This window comes from Caretta caretta, chromosome 10 (assembly GCF_965140235.1).
Source record: "Caretta caretta isolate rCarCar2 chromosome 10, rCarCar1.hap1, whole genome shotgun sequence".
NCBI lineage: Eukaryota > Metazoa > Chordata > Testudines > Cheloniidae > Caretta > Caretta caretta.
Genome location: NC_134215.1, coordinates 2162497 through 2185161, shown reverse-complemented (window position 1 = coordinate 2185161; position 22665 = coordinate 2162497). Strand labels below are relative to the sequence as shown.

Sequence of the window (22665 nt, the reverse complement as noted above, 5' to 3'; positions counted from 1 at the left end):
GCAATCCTTCCCTCAAATGTGATACCTGAGTACAGGACAGCTTGCGTTGCTTTCCATGGCCACTGCTGCAGCCAGTGGGCGTCACAAGCTCAGAGCCCCGTCCGCCTCCTTTGCCAGGAGTTAGGCCTGGAGACCCACAAAGCGGCAGGTCTGAACACTGGCCATTACAGGGCCCTGCCCCCATCACCAAACTCCTTCACGTACAGTCCCCCCTCCATCACTGTCCCCCAGTGCAGCAACCTCCCTGTGCTCTTAACACCTTCCATCCCGATAGGTCCATCTGTAGGCTCAGGCCCCAGTTCTCCTCTCACTCGCACCTGTGTGAACCAGCACGAGAGAGAGAGAGAAGAAGGCTTGCAGCCTGGATCCAGATCACATTTGGGATGGATCTTCCCAACCAGGGAGGCTAAAATAGAAACCATCGCTGTGACATTTAGATTCTGAGGAAGCTGATGGACCCACTGGAGTTGGGCTGGGGCCGTGCGCCTCCAGAGATGGCTCAATGTGAGCCTTGGCACAGAGGGCATCATCTGAAGTCTCCCTGGAGCAGTGGCAGGATCCAGTTGGGGTTCATTGGGCTCCATCTGCTGAGGCTGATGGATGGATACACAACTTGACCCACAGTTTGACACCTCCTTCCCTCCTGCCATTAATCAGTTAATCTCCTGCTGTGTGGGCAGCCCTGGCATTCACCTCCACTCGCTGACTAACGAAAACTGTTTCTCATTAATTCTGCAGGTAAATATTTGAGCAGGAACAGAGAGTGCTGGGAGCCTGCAGAGTGAGTTTCCTTCCAGTGAAAACCTCACAGCAAACAGCAGCTGTGAGAGAGTGTGGGGCATCTAAAGGAACCCCTGCCAGCAGAATCATCCCGAGAGCAGGGGACTCAGCAGGTCCACAGGGGAACGAGCAACAGGGACTCTCCAAACAGAGCTAGATGGGGCTTTAGAACAAGAAATACCTGCGAGGGAAACTATCAAACTCAGAACCCCAGTGCAATGGCGACGCCCAAGGGGACCAAAACGAAACATCCCACTCTCTACAGGACAAGCATAAACATGAGGGGTAGGTTAGAAAATAAACGGTGGTGTTGTAGCTGTCTTGGTCCCAAGACATTAGAGAGACAAAGTGGATGAGGAATATCTTTCAGTGGACCTCAGAGCTCTTAATTTATGGGCAACTAGGCAAGGCCCAGAAGGAGTTTGTAAAAAAATAAATAATCATTCTGTTTGGTTTTTACGTGAGAAATCCAAGTCCCTCTGCCTTGGAAGCTCAAAGCCTGGAAGCCAAACTACCGAGAAGGAGAGAGCGTTTCAGCCAGACATATTTTTGTTTACACATCTTTACCTGCAATGCCTAGTACACTCTTGGGAGAAAGGGTGTCTTTAATCGAAGGGATGAGGTGTTAACTCTTTACAGGCATGGGAGAGCTCCCAATACACATGTTAGACTTCCACCAAGTCCTTCACCAGAACCCAGGGAGGCCAGACTTGACATTCTGGACATCCCAACTAAAAAATGAGCAGAAAAATACCTGGAGGAAGGGGTCTTTTCCAGCTTTCACCCCATTAAAAAAACCCCCCACAAACAACTAAAAAGGGCAAACACCTAATCCTTAAGTTAATTTCCTTTGCAAGTCACCTTTAAAGCATCCCCATTCTCTAAGTCGTGGCTGAGAGAGCTTTTCTCTTAATGTCAAACTAAATGAGAAATGAAATATTTTAAAAAAACTCATTTCAAATGAAGGAGGCGAGATGAGCTCAAAGGACTGGAAATGGGCTACAGAGTCTCTCCTGTCTAGGTCACCTGTCCCAACCCGTCTGGCTCAGGGGACTGGAAAGCCAAGACAGAGTTCTTCACCTCTAGGTCACCAGCTCTGACCTAGATGAAGATCACTGCCCCCTGTACACGATAGCAACACCCACGCTCCATGGCCAGTCAACTCCAACTAATCTGCGGGAAGGATGTGACCGGCTGGCATGTCATCTTCCATGGAAGCAATAAGAGCCATCAGGGTGTTAACGTCTGATTGCTTTACACGCACAACACTTTATGCAAAGCAAAAAACTATCCCAAGAGGACCACACCCAGCAAGGCCAGTCAATACACACCTCAGCCAAGCCACTGGCCATGCCCTCAGATACATTATCTGGCAAATTCACTGCAGTAGGACATCATGTTTCACTCTCAGGGAGAACAATATACAGTATACGATGAACAATAGACAAAGGGAGGAACACACAATCCATTCAGTAGTGTCTTTTCTTGGGAAGATGAATAATATTCCCGGTAAGTGTGAGATAAAATAGCCCAAGCCACCTGCAAGTTGCACACTTCTCTCAGCCTCAAAGTTCTGGGGAAGGAAAGCAATGTGGTATCAGAATGGCTGACAGCCTGTGTGCATTTACAGATCTGTATGTGACCCACACGAGGGGCTCAGCTAAAAGCTGCTCATTTGTGGTGTCAGCTGGGCCATGCTGTAGGACCAGGCAGGGCCACACTCCCGAGCAGTGGTGCTCTGCCGGCGATGGTGGGGACCCATCCGGAGTCTGGGGGCAGCACCTTCCCCCTGAACATGTTCTCACGGGGCACTGTGCCCAACAGCTGGTCACGCTGGCTGTCCACAATCAGAGCAGTTACTTTTCTTCAAGGTCAGGTTTGCTTCAGCCTCCCCTTGTTTACTCTGCCCCTCAGCAATTTTCTCCCCCGCCCTTCTGTTCTGCTCTTTTCTTTCCCATCATCCTCTCTTCTCCTAAGCCCCTCACTCTTCCTTCCAAAGCTCATCCCTATTCCCTAATGGAGCACCAAGGCCACCCCTGTTTCCCCAGCTCCCTGTAGGTGTTTCCCAGGTGGAAAGGGGAAAGACCAACTGGATTCATTCCTCTGCCCCTTGTTCATGCCCACCATGATGTGGGAGGTGGGCGTGTTAAACCGTAACACAGCACTGGAGGTAGCTGATAACTTCATGGAAAACCTTTTCACTGGAAATTCCCTGAATACACCAGGGGGCTCGAATGGTGCCCTGGTACACACGGGGTTGTGCACACTCGAGACCATTAGGGTGTTTGTTATATTAACATAAATTATCAGGGCCTCTGTTCTAAAAGATCTGCTCTCCTAGAAGGCACAGAGGGTATCAGACAAGTAGTCCCCTAAATCCTCCATGTTCTGTCCCATATATTACATCGTGATGTTGCATCGTTACGGGGGATGATATTTAGATTGTCACAATAAGGTCGTGTTGCAAAAACACATGTGCAAAACCAACATCAATACTGCAACCTACCCTCGCCACAACGTGCAGAGAGCCCTCCAGCATATGCCCAAAGCACTGACGGGAGAGTCCCAGCTTGGGTCAGGGCAGAGACGCTTCCCACAGCCTTGAGGCTATTTGAGCTTATGGAGGTTCCCGCTAACCACCCCCAGACACACAAAACCATCCCAGCCCCCAACACACCCCGCTTCCCCTACCTGCTGTTGCCTTCTGGGGAGACTGGGAGACTCAGAGGCACCACAACCTCGGTGTCTTTAGGGCCAGCTGTTGAGACCTGCTGCCTACCCCCCCCCAGCATCTGACATAGTGGATAAGAGGCCTGTTCTGCCCTGTGGCATGGGACCCCCATTTCTCTCTCTTCCCCTTAGGCTCAGACTCCCCTAGCATCACCTCCCCACAGGCGTGGAGCGTTGGGGTGCTTTGACACCCAGCTATGGCCTAGCTCTCCTGGAGAACGGACAGCAAAGGGCAGCTCCCCTCCCTGTACCCACCCACCCAGGCTGCGGACTTCCCTACCCAGCATGGGGGTCCCACAAGTAGCCCCTGGGGGCTTCTCGCAGCCAGCTGTCTGGCAGAAGAGCACCCGGGCTCGGTCCTGTGGCTCGTGAACCTGCTACACATCGCTCCCCAAGGCATTGCCCCAGCGACCCTCCCAGCAGCCCTGCTCCCCGTTGGCTGAGGGCCGCAGTTCTCTCCAGTGCAGTTTCCCTTAGCGCCAGCCCAGGGGGCATGTGTGATGGTGGGCAGGCAGGTGGGGGCCTGGCCGGTGGGACACCCCCGCGCCCCCCGCAGGCAGCGACGCTCCAGGCCTTGGGATCCAATGAATCAAACTGTATATGATGGAAACCGCTTCAAGCCAGGGGGTGCGGCAGCCCCCCCAGCCCCCTTCCCCGGGACATTGACCGAAGGACCCCACCCAGTGTCCCCCAGGAAACGTCCAGCCCAGCTCCCCATGCTGGGCCCGGCTCCGTTACAACGGGGCTGGACGCGGCTTGGCTCTGGGCTCAGGCCGGCGCTACGGGAAGGGGCAGCCCCGTGTTTGCAAAGATGCCCAGGCCCGGCGGAGGCGCAGCGCCCGGCCCGGCCCGAGCCTGCCCGGTGCAAGGGGCCCCGGGGCCCTGCAGCCCGGCCCGGGAGCGCCCCCTAGCGGCTCTGAGGGGACGCAGCCCGAGGGAACTTGGTGCTGCTCGGGGGCTGAAAGGAAACTCCCGCAAACTCCGCGGGGTGCACGGCGGAGCCCCGCTCCAGAGGCTTGGGGAAGCACCTGCGCCCCCCGTCCCGTGCCCCCCGTCCCCCGTCACTCCCGCCCCCCGTCCCGTGCCCTCCGCCCCCCGTCCCTCCCGCCGCCCGGCAGCCGCTGACATTCGCCCTCGGGCGGGGCCCGCAGGTGACTGTCCCCGGCCGAGTCCGGCCCGAGCGCCTCCCCTGCGGGCGGATTGGCTGCCGGCGGGAGCCCCGGGCGGGCGGCTATAAAGGGCGGGCGCGGGCGGCTCCCCGCAGGTGCCAAGCGGGGTCTGGCGGCGAGAGGGTCCCAGCGCGCTGCCCCCGGGAGGAGTCGGACGCTGCCCGGACGCCCCGCATGGCCCTGTGCCCGGCGCCCGAGGCCCGGGTGCGCCTGGTGCTCTTCGGGGCGGCGGGCGTGGGCAAGACGGCGCTGATCCGCCGCTTCCTGCAGGACACGTTCGAGGCGCGGCACCGGCGCACGGTGGAGGAGCTGCACCAGCTGGAGCTGGAGCTGGAGGCGGGCTCCGGGCTGCGCCTCCGCCTGGAGATCCTGGACACGAGCGGCAGCTACAGCTTCCCGGCCATGCGGCGCCTCTGCATCAGCCGCGCCGACGCCTTCGCCCTGGTCTACTCGCTGCAGGAGCCCGACTCCTTCGCCGAGGTGCAGCGGCTGCGGGACGAGATCCTGGAGGCCAAGCGGGGCGCGGTGCCCTTCGTGGTGGTGGGGAACAAGAGCGACCTGGCGCCGGGCGAGCCCGACCCACGCATCGCCGCCGCGCAGCGGGACTGGGGCTGTCCCTGCCTGGAGGCGTCGGCCAAGCAGGGGCGCAACGTGGTCGGCCTCTTCCAGGAGCTGCTGAGCCAGGTCAACCTGCCCGGGCGGCTCAGCCCGGCCCTGCAGCGCCGCCGGCCCCAGACCTTCTCCAAGGAGCCGCCCCGCCGGAGCGGCAAGAGCCACAGCTGCGCGGTCTGCTAGGGCCCGGCGGGGCTGAGAGCGGACCCCGGGGTGCCGCGGCCAGCGGGCCCCAGAGCCGGGCGGGAGAGGGTCCCCCGGCAGCTGGAGGGAGCGGACCGGAGCTGCCTGCAGGGCGCTCCCGCTCCGCCCGCTGAGAGTGACCCGTTCGGGATTGTTCCCCGCCTGCCAGCGGGGGGAGGAGCGGGCTCTGCTCCCCATGTACCCCGCCTCCAGGCGCCGGCTAGAAGGGGGGGGTCCCTGCCGGCAGCAGCAGGCTCGGGGTGTTCCTGCGCCCCGCGTGCGCCCACGGGCGGCTCTCCAGGGCTGTGCGCTCCGGGCAGGGGGAACCCCAGCCTGGCCGAGCCGGAGAGTTTCGGGAGCAAGGTGTCGGAGCCGAGCAACGAGCCCGGCGACAGTGGGGGGGCTGTGGCTTTCTCTCTCCCTTTTGCTGGGTTCGGAGGGCAGGGGAAGCCTCCAAGGCAGCTCCCTGCCTCCTGTTAGCTTGTCCCGGACTTCTGGGGATGCCGCTGTGGGTCTCCCAATCTCGGCAGCGGTAGGATGAGCGCTCACGCCTCCTCTGCCAAAGCCTGCCTTTCTCCATAACCTTCTCGGTCACTGAGGTTACAGGGCTCCTAAAGCCAGAGCTGTAAACGGGCGGGCTCAAAATCCCTTCCCTGCCCCGGCTGCAGCTGCCAGGGGCCTGACCTTGTTCCATGGGGTTTGCTGAGGGCAGCTGAGTTTCTAATATCCGAATAAAGCTGCCCAGCTGCTCCCACTCTTGTCCTGCAGTGAGTCCCACCACCCGCCTCCCTGCATAGGGACAAAGGCACCGCGTCCCCCCCCCCTTCCTTGGAGGGGCCTGCTCAGCAGCCCTGTGCTACCAGCTAGGGAGGGGCAGGGCTTCCCGTGTAGTGAAGGAGCTGCTGGGGCTCCTGCGATTTGTTTACACTCACACCTGGTGCTGCAAGCCCGGAGCGGCCGGCCGGGGCTCAAGCCTGGCACAAACTAAGCGCTGCAGCGGGCGGCCCTGGGCGGGACGCTGCTCCGGCTGCGAGGCCAAAGGACCCCAGGCGATGTGTGATCCTGCGCCGCAGCTCCCCGGGCGCAATGGACGGAACGAAGCCCCCGCGGCCTCTGGCACCTCTTACTCCAGGGGAGCAGCCAGAGCCGCCTAGAAATGGAGCCAGCTGTGGGGGGGGGTGTGAAAAGGAGAAGGGGGGCAGGGGGTGTATTGCAGAGCGCGGCCCCCGCCAAAACACGGCTCCAGGAATGACGCTGTAAGGGGACCCAGACATGTGTTAAGTTACTTGTTTCTTTGCGTTCCGCGACCACTCTAGCTTCCTGTAATAAATCACTGTGTGGACAAGTCCCTGTGTCTAGGTGCCTTGGCCCTGACCGCTGTGTCCCCGGCTGCCGTGGGCAGATCCCTGTCCGCACGGGCCGCGGAGCGCGGTTCTCTAGCTCCCTGCTTCCCGGCCTCTTCGTGCGCTGTAGCCGGTGCTCCCTCCCCTTGGAATATGGAGCCTGAGCAAGCGAATTTACGGTCACATCAATCTTACTGCAAAGACTGTTTGCGGGCTTTAACTTGCACAGCTGAAGACTTAGACTTGCCCCTTTTAATGAATTTACTGGAGTTATTTAAATGTGAATTCAATCCATTTGAATAACATTTGGGTCTTTGACGCTAACTTGTCAAATAACAAACAGGAAATTAATAGATGTTGCTGCACCATGTCAGACTAGCTAGCTGGCTAGCACCAGCAGGAGAGTGAATTTGTGTGGGGGGGTGGAGGGTGAGAAAACCTGGATTTGTGCTGGAAATGGCCCACCTGTTGATCACTGTAGATAAGCTATTACCAGCAGGACAGTGGGGTGGGAGGAGGTATTGTTTCATGATCTCTGTGTGTATATAATGTCTGCTGCAGTTTCCACGGTATGCATCCGATGAAGTGAGCTGTAGCTCACGAAAGCTCATGCTCAAATAAATTGGTTAGTCTCTAAGGTGCCACAAGTCCTCCTTTTCTTTTTGCGAATACAGACTAACACGGCTGTTACTCTGAAACCTGTCATGTCAGACTATTTCATCCTTCAGATGCCTTCAACAGCAGCCAATACCTCATACTTTAAAGAAGGGGGGTTGGGGGACTCTGCAGGCCAAGTTCCTTTGTGAATAATTTGTTGAAGTCACATCTACTAAGACTCTGCAATAAGGCCAGTTTCACAGGGGCCAGCTCAAAATCCCTTCCCTGCCCAGGCTGCAGCTGTGGCTGTGGGGACAGCTAAACACCCGGCTGCAGCTTGAGGCGCCTAGAGAAGCGGTTGCTCACCCGGCAAGACTCCTCCTGTGTTTGTTTCAAAGCCTTACCATAGGCTGTGGGGCGGTGGTAAATAGATGATGATGATCAACAAAAGTACCCAACCTCAATCTACTTGAAGCCAGGGCTGAGCTGTGGAACAGTCAATTTCCAGCAGGCCCTAGGCCACGCTAGTTAAATGGCTATTTACCAAGGTAGCATTTCATTAGGGGGTGTTTGTTTGTTTTTTATCCACAGTTAGAATCTCCATTTGAATTGTCCTCACTCTTAGAATTTCCTCCCGTGCAGGGGGCTTTTCGAGGGTCCCTAAGTAGCAAGGTATTGATAAGCTCAGCAGGCAAAGGGCAATAATAAAAAGTTAAGAAAACTATTTGCTGAGAGATGTCTGTTCCCCGGTAAGGCCTGAAATGCTCGAGGAGCCTGTGACAAAAAAGAGAAACCAAAGTCCTCCTAGTGAGGTGTGTGCCGCAGGAGTGGCTCACGGAGAGGGCAGGGGCTACACTAGCTCCTACTCTGCAGGAAGCACATCCGCAGTGAGCCCACAGCCTGTGACTAGGCTCCTGTAACCCACCAGAAGGAAGCTGAGAAAGTTCAAGGGGGGAAGGGAAGGCTGATCTCATAGCTTTGCATGTGGGGCGAGAGCGGCTGGGGCTAGAGCTGCACATGGGGGGTGTGTGGGGGGGTGGCTGGATCACATGTGGGGGGGGGTGGCTGGAGCACATGTGGGGGGGGTGTCTGGGGCTAGAGCTGCACATCGGGGGGGTGGGGGGGGGTGGCTGGAGCACATGTGGGAGGGGGTGTCTGGGGCTAGAGCTGCACATCGGGGGGGTGGGGGGGTGGCTGGAGCACATGTGGGAGGGGGTGTCTGGGGCTAGAGCTGCACATCGGGGGGGTGGGGGGGTGGCTGGAGCACATGTGGGAGGGGGTGTCTGGGGCTAGAGCTGCACATGGGGGGGTGGCGGGGTGGCTGGATCACATGTCGGGGGAGAGCGGCTGGGCCTAGAGCTGCACGGCTGGGGGACGGTGGCTGGAGCACGGCTGGGGGCAGGAGAGCTGCTTCCCGCGGGGGCGACGCTGCGGGGCGAGACCCTGTGTCCTGGAAGCGGCTCGCGGCTGTCGGCTCGCGGCGCCCGGGCGCGCCTGTCCCTTTAAACCGGGCGGGAGGGGGCGTTCCCATGGTGCCTAGCGGCGGGCGGCTTGGATTTTAAATCCTAGCAGCCAATGGGGAGCGCGCTGGGGGCTGGTAACGCTCCGGCTGGAGGTTTGAAATTGTTACAGTGTCGGGGCGGCGGCGGCGAGAGCGGGGCCCGGAGCCGGCGGGGCGCGGAGCGGAGCGAGGTCGGCGCAGGGCCGGGCAGCAGCCGCGCGGGGAGCCGGGCAGGGTTCGGGAGCCGCGGGCAGGGGCAGGATCATGAGCGCGGTGGCCGGGAAGGGGGCGAAGCCGCCGGGCGCGGCGGAGCCCGGGAAGGCGGCCGGGGCCGGGGCCGGGGCCGGGGCCGGGGCGGCGGCCAAGGAGATCCCCAAGGTGCTGGTGGATCCCCGCACCCGCCGGAGCTACATGCGCGGCCGCTTCCTGGGCAAGGGCGGCTTCGCCAAGTGCTACGAGATCGCGGAGCTGCAGAGCCAGGAGGTGTTCGCGGGCAAGATCGTGCCCAAGTCGCTGCTGGTGAAGCCGCACCAGAAGGAGAAGATGTCCATGGAGATCTCCATCCACCGCAGCCTGGCGCACCGCCACGTGGTCGGCTTCCAGGGCTTCTTCGAGGACAGCGACTTCGTCTTCGTGGTGCTGGAGCTCTGCCGCCGGAGGGTGAGGGGGCGGCGGGGGGCGCGCTCGGGGGGGGGGCGAGCCCCGACTCCGCCAGCGCGCCGCCGGGTCCGGCCCGCGCCCGGGGCGGAGAGAGACGTCGGCTCTCGGGGCCGCTGCAGGTCCCTGGGGCCCGGCCGCGGCTGGCCCGGATGCCCGCTGTTCCCATGGCCGGGGCTGGGGAAGGGGGCGGGCGGCCGGGCCGAGGGGCCGGGGCCGGGGCTGGGGAAGGGGGCGGGCGGCGGGGCCGGGGCTGGGGAAGGGGGCGGGCGGCCGGGCCGAGGGGCCGGGGCCGGGGCTGGGGAAGGGGGCGGGGAAGGGGGCGGGCGGCCGGGCCGAGGGGCCGGGGCCGGGGCCGGGGAAGGGGGCGGGCGGCCGGGCCGAGGGGCCGGGGCCGGGGCCGGGGAAGGGGGCGGGCGGCCGGGCCGAGGGGCCGGGGCCGGGGAAGGGGGCGGGCGGCCGGGCCGAGGGGCCGGGGCCGGGGCCGGGGAAGGGGGCGGGCGGCCGGGCCGAGGGGCCGGGGCCGGGGCCGGGTTCCACGCGGGATGCGGGCGGCGCCCGGCCGGAACTCTGAACCTGTCTCCGCGTTCCACCCTGTCTGAGTGTTCCAAGCCCTTAAAGGGCCAGGAGCCCTGAGCAGCAAGGCGCGGGGACCCTCCTAAACCTTCCCAGGGTACCTCTCCCCTCAGTGGCGCTAGGGCGGGGTGATGCCCGCGGGGGGAGAGTCCCCAGCCCAGGCACCGGGGTAGAAGGGTGAGGGAGGCAGGATGGGTTGGGCCTGCCCCGGGGGCTGGATAAGCGGCTGGGAGGATACCTGGTTTTCAGGAGGGTGGGTTGGGATCTCTCACCTGGGACACAAATGGGATGGAATTTGTGGGGGGGGGGGGGAACTGGCTCTCAGCTGGGGGGTGCTCATGATCCTGCCTCTCTCCTGGCCCCCAGTCCCTGTTGGAGCTGCATAAGCGGAGGAAAGCATTGACAGAGCCCGAAGCTCGGTACTATCTGCGGCAAACAATCCTGGGCTGCCAGTATCTGCACGGCAACCGGGTCATCCACAGGGACCTCAAGCTGGGCAACCTCTTCCTCAACGATGACATGGAGGTGAAAATAGGTATGGACACCTGCAGGGCACTTCCCTATCCACTTGTCTGCGCAGGGGAGAAGCATGTCCAGGAATCTGTCAGCCCAGGGAGCCTTTCTCTTCCTCTCTTGCTGCAGAGAGCCCTTGGGACGTTCTCCCTTGAGGGCTGGCTCGCTTGTAGAAAGGACAGCGGAGAGAGCAGTAGCTTCTGCTGCCACAAAACCACAGGATAGCTTCTTAACCCCCCTGTCAGAATTCTTCCCCCTTTCTGAGCGGGCTACCCTGAAACCAGCCTCTCAGGCTGTTTAAGACTCAATATTTGGAGGATGTTGCCTATAATTCTGCCACTTGTGGCTCAGCAGCAAGGTCTGTGATCACTGAATGTCCCCAAGATACCACCTGAGAACTGCTGGTCTTCCTGGTGCGTAACCCCGACTGACACCAACGTTCTTTCAAGGTGACTTTGGCTTGGCAACCAAAGTAGAATATGATGGTGAGCGTAAGAAGACCCTGTGTGGGACGCCAAACTATATAGCTCCTGAAGTGCTGGGCAAGAAGGGACACAGCTTTGAAGTGGACATTTGGTCCATCGGCTGCATTATGTAAGTTTTTTTTTTTTATGACGCATCTTCAGTTTTTGTTTGTGTGCCCTTAAACTTGGGCCTTCAGCATGTAATGGGCTTAAGGCTGCTGAGATGAGCCAGCTCAGTCAACTAGACCGTGATCGGTTCCTGGTTTCAAGTTACTCTTAGATTGTAAGGAGCCTTTTTCTTAAAGGAGACGCTATGAAACAAAGATGACCAATTCCAAGCCAGGACCTGCTTAAGTGCAGACTAAGGGCCTGTCAATGCACCAATGGCCCTGCTATGGCATTGCAGCTGAGCCACTGTGGTGTTACAGGGCAGATGCTTTCTACATTGACTGAAGGGTTTTTCCGTCAATGGAGTTAATCCACCTCTCGGAGGAGAGGTGAATTAGCTACATCTGTGGAAGAAGTCTTCCATTGACCTAACTGTGTCTAAACCACAGCACTGGGGCATGACATTTTTCACAGCCCTGAGCGATGTAGCTAGGTTGATCAGATTTTTACCCGTAGACCGGGCCTGAGGCGCTAACTGGCCTGAGACCCAGCTGTGTGCTGTTCTCTAGCTATAATGCTGCTAACACGGTTCAAATCTCTGTCTGGACTGGGTCTTAAATGTTACAGTTTAAAATTAATGGTTTGAAAATTAGGCTGCCCTAGTAGGACTACTTCCATAAAGGCAGTAATCAAGGGGTGGAGATGGTAATGATTCTCCGCTTCCTTCATGGCTCGTTTGCTTTGTGACGGGGGCTTGACTCCCTCCAGAAAATTCCTCAGATCAGACTATCACTGCGATTTTTCTGCTTACCTTGACCTGCCAGCTGTTGTGTGCGCACCCGGCCCTATGTGCACCCACTGGCATTTGCAGGCTAACTTCCTGTTATAGGGCAGGTTATTTTGAAGCTTCTCTCTTTAAAGTCCCAAGTGCCACCTACTAGCTGGAACTCCCTCCAGAGGGTGCCAAGTTCCAATCTCCTCCCTTAGGGAGCAGGGAACTGGAAACTGAACTGGCATTTCAGTTACAATTATCTGCTGCCCTTCATCTCCTGGGTGTGTGGTGATTCTCCCCCACTGCGAAAGACACCTCATGGGGGAAATCTTGCAGTCTCCTCCTTGTGACGGGCTTTTATATATCTTAAATATGCAGGTACACTCTCCTGGTAGGGAAGCCACCCTTTGAAACCTCTTGTCTAAAAGAAACATACATCCGAATTAAGAAGAATGAGTATAACATCCCCAAGGTACGGAGCCTGCTGCAGAGGGGAGGGTTCGTCCTCCTGGTCGATCTTTGTCACCTTTGTAAAAGAGCTGATATCCCGTGCAGAAGCCAAATTGCTTCTCTGGTGCCTGCTCATAACCATGGAAATGGCTTCCAGCATCCTGAGTACAGATGAGGAGACACCAAACAAAGATCTACATTTGTGTTAAGCCTTTCTAGGCTTAATGCAGGGAGTGTTAACTTGAAAGGCCAACTCCCAGGGGAAGGGAGGGGGGAGCTAGCCCCCCAAACTGGCACAGAGATGCATTACAATATTCTGTTGGGTGATATCATGGGCACATAAGGGATTCCAACTCCCTTCCTACCATTGGACTCCTTCTCCTTTGTGGCTGGACTCAGAATTTGAACTGGTCTGGGTATCAAACCTATCCCTGCTGCTGCCTGTCAGAACCTTCCGCAATCACCAATTGCACTTGCACTGTAAGCTTTCACCCTGAAATAGCCCTCTAGAACTCTAATCCTCCGCAGCTCCTCCAGACTTAAGTCCTGATCTCCCAACCAGGCATGACCTCTGCTTGGAGCAGGAAAGCCTCACTAGTTGTGGGGCTGACCTATCCATTGTGCACACCAGTGCTAGGTCGTGCTTATCTCCTGGCCTTCACTCATGAACCCTGCCTATCCCCTCTTTCAGCACATCAACCCCGTAGCTGCTAATCTCATCCAGAAGATGCTGAGATCTGACCCTGCCACCCGCCCTACTATTGACGAACTGTTGAATGATGAGTTCTTCACATCAGGTTACATCCCCACCCGGTTGCCCACCACCTGTCTAACCATCCCGCCTAGGTTTTCAATTGCCCCCAGTGGATTTGACCCGAGTGGACGGAAACCTCTTACCGCTCTCAACAAAGGTAAGATGTGGGGAGGGGGCGGGATGTAGGTTTTAACAGTGTCTGGCAATTACAAGAGAGCCCTGGGTTATAGTGGGGAGGGGGAGAAGACTGCTGTTGAGAGTAAATTACAGATGAAAACCCTGCTTGGCCCTTGAATCATAGAATATCAGGGTTGGAAGGGACCTCAGGAGGTCATCTAGTCCAACCCCCTGTTCAAAGCAGGACCAATCCCCAATTAAATCATCCCAGCCATGGCTTTGTCAAGCCTGACCTTAACAACTTCTAAGGAAGGAGATTCTACCACCTCCCTAGGTAACGCATTCCAGTGTTTCACCACCCTCCTAGTGAAAAAGTTTTTCCTAATATCCAACCTAAACCTCCCTCACTGCAACTTGAGACCATTACTCCTTGTCCTGTCCTCGTCTGCCACTGAGAATAGTCTAGAACCATCCTCTCTGGAACCACCTCTCAGGTAGTTGAAAGCAGCTATCAAATCCCCCCTCATTCTTCTCTTCTGCAGACTAAACAATTCCAGTTCCCTCAGCCTCTCCTCATAAGTCATGTGTTCCAGACCCCTAATCATTTTTGTTGCCCTTCACTGGACTCTCTCCAATTTATCCACATCCTTTTTGTAGTGTGGGGCCCAAAACTGGACAAAGTACTCCAGATGAGGCCTCACCAATGTCGAATAGAGGGGAAAGATCACGTCCCTCGATCTGCTCGCTGTGCCCCTACTTATACATCCCAAAATGCCACTGGCCTTCTTGGCAACAAGGGCACACTGCTGACTCATATCCAGCTTCTTGTCCACTGTCACCCCTAGGTCCTTTTCCGCAGAACTGCTGCCTAGCCATTCGGTCCCTAGTCTGTAGCTGTGCATTGGGTTCTTCCGTCCTAAGTGCAGGACCCTGCACTTATCCTTATTGAACCTCATCAGATTTCTTTTGGCCCAATCTTCCAATTTGTCTAGGTCCCTCTGTATCCTATCCCTGCCCTCCAGCGTATTTACCACTCCTCCCAGTTTAGTATCATCCGCAAATTTGCTGAGAGTGCAATCCACACCATCCTCCAGATCATTTATGAAGATATTGAACAAAACCGGCCCCAGGACCGACCCCTGGGGCACTCCACTTGACACCGGCTGCCAACTAGACATGGAGCCATTGATCACTACCCGTTGAGCCTGACAATCTAGCCAACTTTCTACCCACCTTATAGTGCATTCATCCAGCCCATACTTCTTTAACTTGCTGACAAGAATACTGTGGGAGACCGTGTCAAAAGCTTTGCTAAAGTCAAGAAACAATACATCCACTGCTTTCCCTTCATCCACAGAACCAGTAATCTCATCATAGAAGGCAATTAGATTAGTCAGGCATGACCTTCCCTTGGTGAATCCATGCTGACTGTTCCTGATTACTTTCCTCTCATGTAAGTGCTTCAGGATTGATTCTTTGAGGACCTGCTCCATGATTTTTCCGGGGACTGAGGTGAGGCTGACTGGCCTGTAGTTCCCAGGATCCTCCTCCTTCCCTTTTTTAAAGATTGGCACGACATTAGCCTTTTTCCAGTCATCCGGGACTTCCCCTGTTCGCCACGAGTTTTCAAAGATAACGGCCAATGGCTCTGCAATCACAGCCGCCAATTCCTTTAGCACTTTCGGATGCAACTTGTCCGGCCCCATGGACTTGTGCACGTCCAACTTTTCTAAATAGTCCCTAAGCACCTCTTTCTCCACAGAGGGCTGGCCATCTACTCCCCATGTTGTGATGTCCAGCGCAGCAGTCTGGGAGCTGACCTTGTTAGTGAAGACAGAGGCAAAAAAAGCATTGAGTACATTAGCTTTTTCCACATCCTCTGTCACTAGGTTGCCTCCCTCATTCAGTAAGGGGCCCACACTTTCCTTGGCTTTCTTCTTGTTGCCAACCCTTCTTGTTACTCTTGACATCTCTTGCTAGCTGCAGCTCCAGGTGCGATTTGGCCCTCCTGATTTCATTCCTACATGCCCGAGCAATATTTTTATACTCTTCCCTGGTCATATGTCCAACCTTCCACTTCTTGTGAGCTGCTTTTTTATGTTTAAGATCTGCTAGGATTTCACCGTTAAGCCAAGCTGGTCGCCTGCCATATTTACTATTCTTTAGACTCATCGGGATGGTTTGTCCCTGTAACCTCAACAGGGATTCCTTGAAATACAGCCAGCTCTCCTGGACTCCTTTCCCCTTCATGTTAGTCCCCCAGGGGATCCTACCCGTCCGTTCCCTGAGGGAGTCGAAGTCTGCTTTCCTGAAGTCCAGGGTCCGTATCCTGCTGCTTACCCTTGGTGACATACGGTTATGTCTAGTGAGCTCATGTGGGGATGTTTGTCCTGGAAATCCAGCACTGCCCCTTGCAGGAGCAGTCACTGCTTTTCTGACAGATCCCCCCACAGCATGGAGAGAGGGTTATCTTAAACATACTGCAAATGGAGCATCCTGGTCCCAGGACACGTCAGGCCTCATGTTCCTTGCCCTCCCTGCTTCTCTGTAGTGCTCTGGCTCTGGGCAGGGCCATGCTTGAGTGAGGATGGCAGCTCACTGCTCTTCTAGCCTCACTGGGGCAGCCACTGCAGAACTGGATCCTCTTCCTCCCATTTGGCAATAACTTGGGGAATGCCCGATCCAAGCTCAGGCCTTAGGCCAGTTTAATTTGCCAGGTGTCCTGCTACCACACAGGAGGCTCATGGCCTAAGGGAAGATGGTGTCCCCTGGCAGCACTTAACTCCATTCTCTTCCTTCCTGCCCCTGCCCATTAGAGGGAGTGACTAGTATCCCAAGCAGGGTAAGACCATCTCCCATGAGGCATGGACGCTGACAAGGTCGTCAGCGTTAATTGCAGTAATCCTGCTCTAATGGAGCAGGCGGCTCATCAACAGGATGAGGCTGGCAGAACTTCTGCTCATTGCAGAGATGGGTGTCTCTGCTTCCAGCCCTATGGGCCGAGTCATGCAAACTGCTGCAGCTTGGTGTGAAGGTAAATCTAACTTCTCCTGAAACTCTGCCAGCTTTAGCCTTCATGCTACTAATACAGCTGTCGCCCTGCTCTTCTCCTCCGGCTCAGACCTGGACAGCCCTGCCTTGGATAAAACCCATGAAAAGGAAGACGAAGCAGCACTGCGGGAGCTGGGAGAGCCTGTCGACTGCCACCTAGCGGACATGTTACAGCAGCTGAGCGTGGCCAACGCAGCAAAACCCTCTGAGAGGGCAGTCGTGAGACAAGGTGAGCCACGGGGATGGGCTGCCACACACCAGGATCCCTGCACAGGATCGGACGTGCTGCTTTTTGACCTCCGAGCCTCCATGTGCTACGAGGTGCTTGGATTAAAAACTTCAAAGCAGAGGGTTGGCGGAGGAGCTCCTCGCCCTGCCCCTGGCTCCCCCTTACACCCAGCAAGTCAGCTGAGGGTTTCACATGTTGCTTTACAAATGCTATTTAACAAACCCCATTTCTGTTGCAGAGGAGGCTGAAGATCCTGCCTGCATACCCATCTTCTGGGTTAGCAAATGGGTGGACTACTCGGACAAGTACGGATTAGGTAGGGAGCATCTTGTCAATGTCAGCTGCCGAGTTCACTTCAGCCGCTTCCCCCAGCTTCCCAGGGGAGGGTGAGATCCAAGGGCCCAGGCTGCAAATCGTCCATCTGATGTAGCTGGTTCTTTAACTGACTAACAGGGTGTATGTGCAGTGCCTCAGATGTCACCGTCCGTGAGAGCAGCACAAAATACTCAGCTGATCAAAGGAATCATTAACATCCTGCGCCAACCCCTTACAGCCTAAAGAGCATAGGATTTCAGATCCGCATCCAGGCAGGCACTGAACACTGTATGCCCCAGCGAACACATGGCGGGGTGGGGTGCGGGGCCTGGTGTGAAGGTGCTGACCAGTGAGGCCAGCTGAGACAGCACTGGCATTCTGAGGTGGGCAGTACAATGGAGAGGGAAGCTCACTGTGCATTCATTTGTTACACGACTAACTCTGCAGGGGACGTTTCCCCACATAGTCCTTTGAAAACAGGAGCTCTGGACCAGTGGTTCTCAATCAGGGGTACGCAAAGGTTTTCCAAGGGGTACATCAACTCCTCTAAATATGTAGCCTGTTGTAAAACTAGGCAAATAAAAAGCACTAGCAAAGTCAGGACAAACTAATGTCATACGGCCTTGTTTCTACTGTTCTATATGCTAGACACAGACACGCAAGTTACAATATTGATATTCCAATTGATTGATAATTGTATGGTAAAACTGAGTCCACAAGGTTTCCGTAACACGGTGCTGAGACACTTTCCTATTCTTATGTCTGATTTTTGTAAGCAAGTAGTTTTAAAGTGAGATGAAACTTGGGGTACACAAGACCAATGAGACTCCTGAAAGGGGTGCAGTCTGGAAAGGTTGAGAGGCACTGCTCAAGACACTTAGTGGCACCACGGTCAGCCAGAGTGGGAGCCTTCTGCTAAGGCGCTCTTGCAGCTTATAGTATCCCAAGCCTGGAGACCTTCAGTGTTCAGAGATCTAATGCATTCCCTTCTCTAACCAGGCTACCAGCTGTGCGATAACAGCGTTGGGGTTCTCTTCAATGACTCCACCCGTCTCATTATGTACAACGATGGGGACAGCCTACAGTACATTGAGCAAAACAGCACAGAGTCCTACTTCACTGTGAGATCCTACCCCTCTACGTTGACTAAGAAGGTCAGTCACTCTGGAGATGCAAATTTAACAGCAGCTAGGAGCTACTGTCTATTAACTGTGTCCTCCTCCTTTCCCTGTTCCCCGGCCAAACTGGGTCTGAACTGGAAACCTACCTGGGCTGTGAAGGGCTAGCTAAGCAGACCAAGCACAATCCACATATCTAGGGTCTGGCTAAAGAGACTAAGTCTTTGCTTCCCCCCCAAAAAAGAGCACTGGCAGCAGTTCAGGTTCAGTTTCCACTTTGTAAAAAACCCAGTGCGAATGCAGTTTCACCGAAATATTAACAATAGTTCTCTGCAATGCCGAGAACAACCTGGACTAAAAAATAAACCCATGAAGTGAGGCCAGGTAGAACAACCAATCTAGGTTCCTTGTCCAAGTACACTGTTCTGGTTTGTTCACATCTTACAATAACCTGGCAATCTTACAATAACCAGTTGGGCCATGCAGCTATGGAAGCAGACACTGCCTTGGAAGTATGATCTTCCCCACACAGCCCAGCTCATCCTGCTAACCCATGTAGCTGTCTCTGTAGATAACACTACTGAAATACTTCCGGAATTACATGAGTGAGCACCTGCTAAAGGCTGGAGCCAACATCACGCCCCGGGAGGGGGATGAGCTGGCACGCCTCCCCTACCTCCGCACCTGGTTCCGGACTCGCAGTGCCATCATCCTGCACCTGAGCAACGGCACTGTGCAGATCAACTTCTTCCAGGTGAGACAGCTGCTCGCGTGGTAGCAGGAGCAAAACCTCCAGTGTCAGCAGCTCACCAACCACTTTGGGGGCCATTGTAACACGCAGAAAGATGGTGCTATCAGATGGTCACAACTTAGGCCAGATTTCAGAGCAGCTGACCCAGGACAGGAAGGCCTCTTAGTCCATTTTCCCAGTACCTGAGCCACCCAGACTCCCTGGCATTGCTCACTAATCAAGGCTATTGTGCCTTATTAATCCTTAGTGCTGCTGTTTGCCCGGTAGCCTGTGCAGATCTGGCTGGCCATGTGGTGCTGGCTACCTTTGTTGTCACTTGCTGAAATCCTTTTAAAAGAACGAAATGCAGTCGGTGCTTTCCTGGTCCTGCTTCTCCACGGCAGCAGAGACAGGCGAGGTGATTCCAACTGGGGTGCACATGGGATGCTCACCTAGGATAGTCTGAGGACCCTTGTGGCTAGCTGTGAACCAGTGGGCTCAGCCTGCCAAGGGACCTCTCAAGCTCTATGCATTCTCTCTGCAGGACCACACTAAAATCATCCTATGCCCCTTGATGGCGGCAGTCACGTACATCGATGAGAAACGGGACTTCCGCACGTACAAGCTGAGCCTGATAGAGGAGCATGGCTGCTGCAAGGAGTTGGCCAGCCGGCTACGCTACGCCCGCACCATGGTGGAGAAGCTGCTCAGCTCCAAGTCTGGCTCTGCCCGTGTGAAGCCCTCTGCTTAGAACCCGGCTGTAATGGACTCCGTGTCTGTGCCAAACTGTTACCGCCTCGGACGGAGGGGCCTCTGCAACACCCTCCTGTCAAACTATTACCTCCCACCAGCTGGGCCACCTCTCTGCTGCCACGTGCTGTCAGCTGCATGGGGGCCACAGAAAGGGCCACTGCTGAGGAACTGGTGCATCTTTATGCCATGGCCAGACTGGCCCCTCAGCACCCTTTAGGAAGTTGATTTTATTGAATATCTAGTTTTTCTAACTGTCAAATCCCCCCCCCCCCAGCCCCTGAGTTGTTTCCACAGCCTTGACACAGCCTCTTGTGGAGATCAGAGCATGGGCGGGGCAGCGTTCTGTAAGTTATTTGTATGTTTGTGATGCTCTGGGGCTCCCTTCCTCCTCCTGTAGTGCCTGTAATATATTTAATGTGCTCACATGCTGAGTCTGAGCAATCAGCCTTTTAATATTGAAACTAATCTGCACCAAATTAAACTCTTGTATATTACATAACTTGATTAAAGATTGGTCTCTGCAATCCCCTCCCTCCCGGCATCTCTCTGGGTCCTGCCTAGTCTGCAGGGGCCCCACTCTGGGTGAAGGGCTTTGCCTGGCCCATGGTGGAGACCCTATTAAGTACGAGGCAGAAGGAAGTCTTCCCACTCTGCTGTGTTCCCTCTCTAACATGAGAGGTAGGGCGGACTCGCCTGCACATGGTCTGTTCATGCTGCCCCTAAGGAATCCCCTGTTCTTCCAGCTGGCTGCTGTATAATTCTGTGATGTGCTCTTCCTACAGCTCCTGGAGCCTTCTAGCCTGCAGTGCCCAGCCAGCCTGCACGCACACCTGCCTGCTCAGAGCAAAGCTATTAAAGGGCTGTCTGCCTTCCTTCCCCCTTCAGGGGGACTACCCCTGCATGCTGCAGCAGTTCTGGGGGGTTAATACAAGCACCCTGCAGTGTGTGAAAGTAGGACCAAGAAGGCCAATGGCCTTTTGGGCTGTATAAGTAGGGGCATTGCCAGCAGATGGAGGGATGTGATCATTCCCCTCTATTCTACATTGGTGAGGCCTCAGCTGGAGTACTGTGTCCCGTTTTGGGCCCCACACTACAAGAAGGATGTGGAAAAATTTGAAAGTCCAGCGGAGGGCAACAAAAATGATTAGGGGACTAGAACACATGAGTTATGAGGAGAGGCTGAGGGAACTGGGGATGTTTAGTCTATAGAAGAGAAGAATGAGGGGGGATTTGATAGCTGCTTTCAACTACCTGAAAGGGGGTTCCAAAGAGGATGGATCTAGACTGTTCTCAGTGGTAGCAGATGACAGAACAAGGAGTAATGGTCTCAAGTTACAGTGGGGGAGGTTTAGGTTTAGGTTAGATATTAGGAAAAACTTTTTCACTAGGAGGTGGTGAAACACTGGAATGCGTTACCTAGGGAAGTGGTGGAATCTCCTTTCTTAGGGGTTTTTAAGGTCAGGCTTGACAAAGCCCTGGCTGGGATGATTTAGTTGGGGATTGGTCCTAGTTTGAGCAGGGGGTTGGACTAGGTGACCTCCTGAGGTCCCTTCCAACCCTGATATTCTATGACCAGGCTGCACAGTTAGTTTGTGAGCAGGCCTATAAGTGAGGTAGTTCTCACCCTCTATAGCCACCATGGTGGCCATTGTGTTGCTGGTGTCCCCAGGAAGAGCAGGAAAAGGCCACCTCACCTCTTGTGGCTGCTTTGCAGGGTGAGTGTCCCAGTGTAAGAGACTATGATCTGTCCCCTCCTCCCTCGGTGGGTTTCAGGGAAAGAACTGAGGTGATGGGGCTCTCCCAGCCTTGCATCCCCTTGGCTTGGACTCATGCTATGGGCTACAGGCACAGCAAAGCTTCCAGAAGCTCCACAACTCAGCTGTAGGACTAGGCCCTGATACCTCTCAAAGAACTAACCATTCCCTGCCGGTCACAGGTCCCCCAGAAACACTGCCCAGCTGGGTGCTCTGAGTCAGTAGCCACTGCAGGGAGCGTTTTGATCTTCCCCCATTAAGATGCAGTATTGGGCTCTGTGGGGGAAAGGGCTGCACCTCAGCAGGGAGCCCCTCTGCCCATTTGGGGCCAACCTGAGTAATAGTTCCCCTGCATATGGGGGGAGAGGGGAAGAGAGTGACAGGTTTTGTCTCTTTCTTACCTAACTCTGCTGTTCAGGGGTGAGGTCTGTACCCTGCTTTAGGATGAAGGCTCAGCCCTGAAGATCCTGTGTAGGACAGTGTCCTCACTAGGAGGTGCCCCCTCTGCTATCTCCGCAGAAGAGGTGGGGGGAGTTCTGCCCAGAGGGAATCTGAGCTTGCCCTGAAAACAGGAGCAGTCAGGCTGCCTTGTCCCAGTGAGAATGTTTTGAGGGGCTGAGCAGAAGCCCCCTTATCTAGTCCCAAACCTCTTACCACCAGTGCTACTGCTTCCTTACTATCAACACCTAGAGCTGGTCAAAGGATGTCCTGTCACAACAGGTTTTGATGGCAAACAGAGCATTCAATTCAATGCCAAGATAGTGGTGACAAGTGGCTGTTTTCTCTGGGAAGTTTTGGATTTCTCAGAAAAGAGACAGATCTGAAAAAGGACATTTCAAATTGGAAATGGTGCCTTGTTCCTCTGTATGGGCTGGGCTCCCTGGCCTGACTACATCACCCATGATGCACTGCCTCCCCCTCCCAGAACAGAGACCATGGTGGATTTTGAGAGATGCAGTCCAACCAGGCAGACATCTCCAAAGGCGAATAGGAACATAATGCACCATAGTGATGCTTCCAAGGCTGCAGCTTTTGCCCAAAATTGTTCAATATTCAAACTTGCTGCCAAAATGATCACAATTTCCAGAGCAGACTCCCCCTTCCCCCCCCCCCCCCCCACTTTTGATCATCTGGTCAATCACTCAAGAGGACAATAGCTACTTGGTTCAGACCCTGGTCTCAAATACCCTTACAAGGCAGTCCTATAATTTAGGCCTGAGCAGTGTTGTGGGTGTCCCTGAGGATCCAAAAGGACTCAACTCTGGCAGGCCTGAACATGTACATTTTGGGGCCTCACTATCCCTCCCTGGCCCTTTAGTTTGAAGATGCAGCTCCTAAGCAGGGCTTTCAGCCAGCATGAATTGCTGAGTTTCTTTCCAATGTTAACAA

The 22665-nt window shown here is 55.5% G+C and overlaps 2 protein-coding genes across 2 annotated transcripts; both read left to right on the top strand.

The window, feature by feature from the left end:
• The first annotated feature begins 4756 nt into the window (after positions 1–4756).
• LOC125644028 (ras-related protein Rap-2c-like) lies at positions 4757–6821 on the top strand. Its single transcript, XM_048867415.2, has one exon. The coding sequence runs from the start codon at positions 4854–4856 to the stop codon at positions 5472–5474; it is 621 nt and encodes a 206-aa protein (XP_048723372.1). The 5' UTR covers positions 4757–4853; the 3' UTR covers positions 5475–6821.
• A 2232-nt stretch (positions 6822–9053) lies between these two features.
• PLK1 (polo like kinase 1) lies at positions 9054–20021 on the top strand. Its single transcript, XM_048867416.2, has 10 exons — positions 9054–9575; positions 10515–10683; positions 11111–11255; positions 12384–12477; positions 13147–13366; positions 16448–16606; positions 16845–16922; positions 17921–18075; positions 18611–18793; positions 19314–20021. Exons 1-10 carry the CDS (start codon positions 9180–9182, stop codon positions 19518–19520), a joined length of 1806 nt encoding a protein of 601 aa, XP_048723373.2. The 5' UTR covers positions 9054–9179; the 3' UTR covers positions 19521–20021.
• Positions 20022–22665: the final 2644 nt, after the last annotated feature.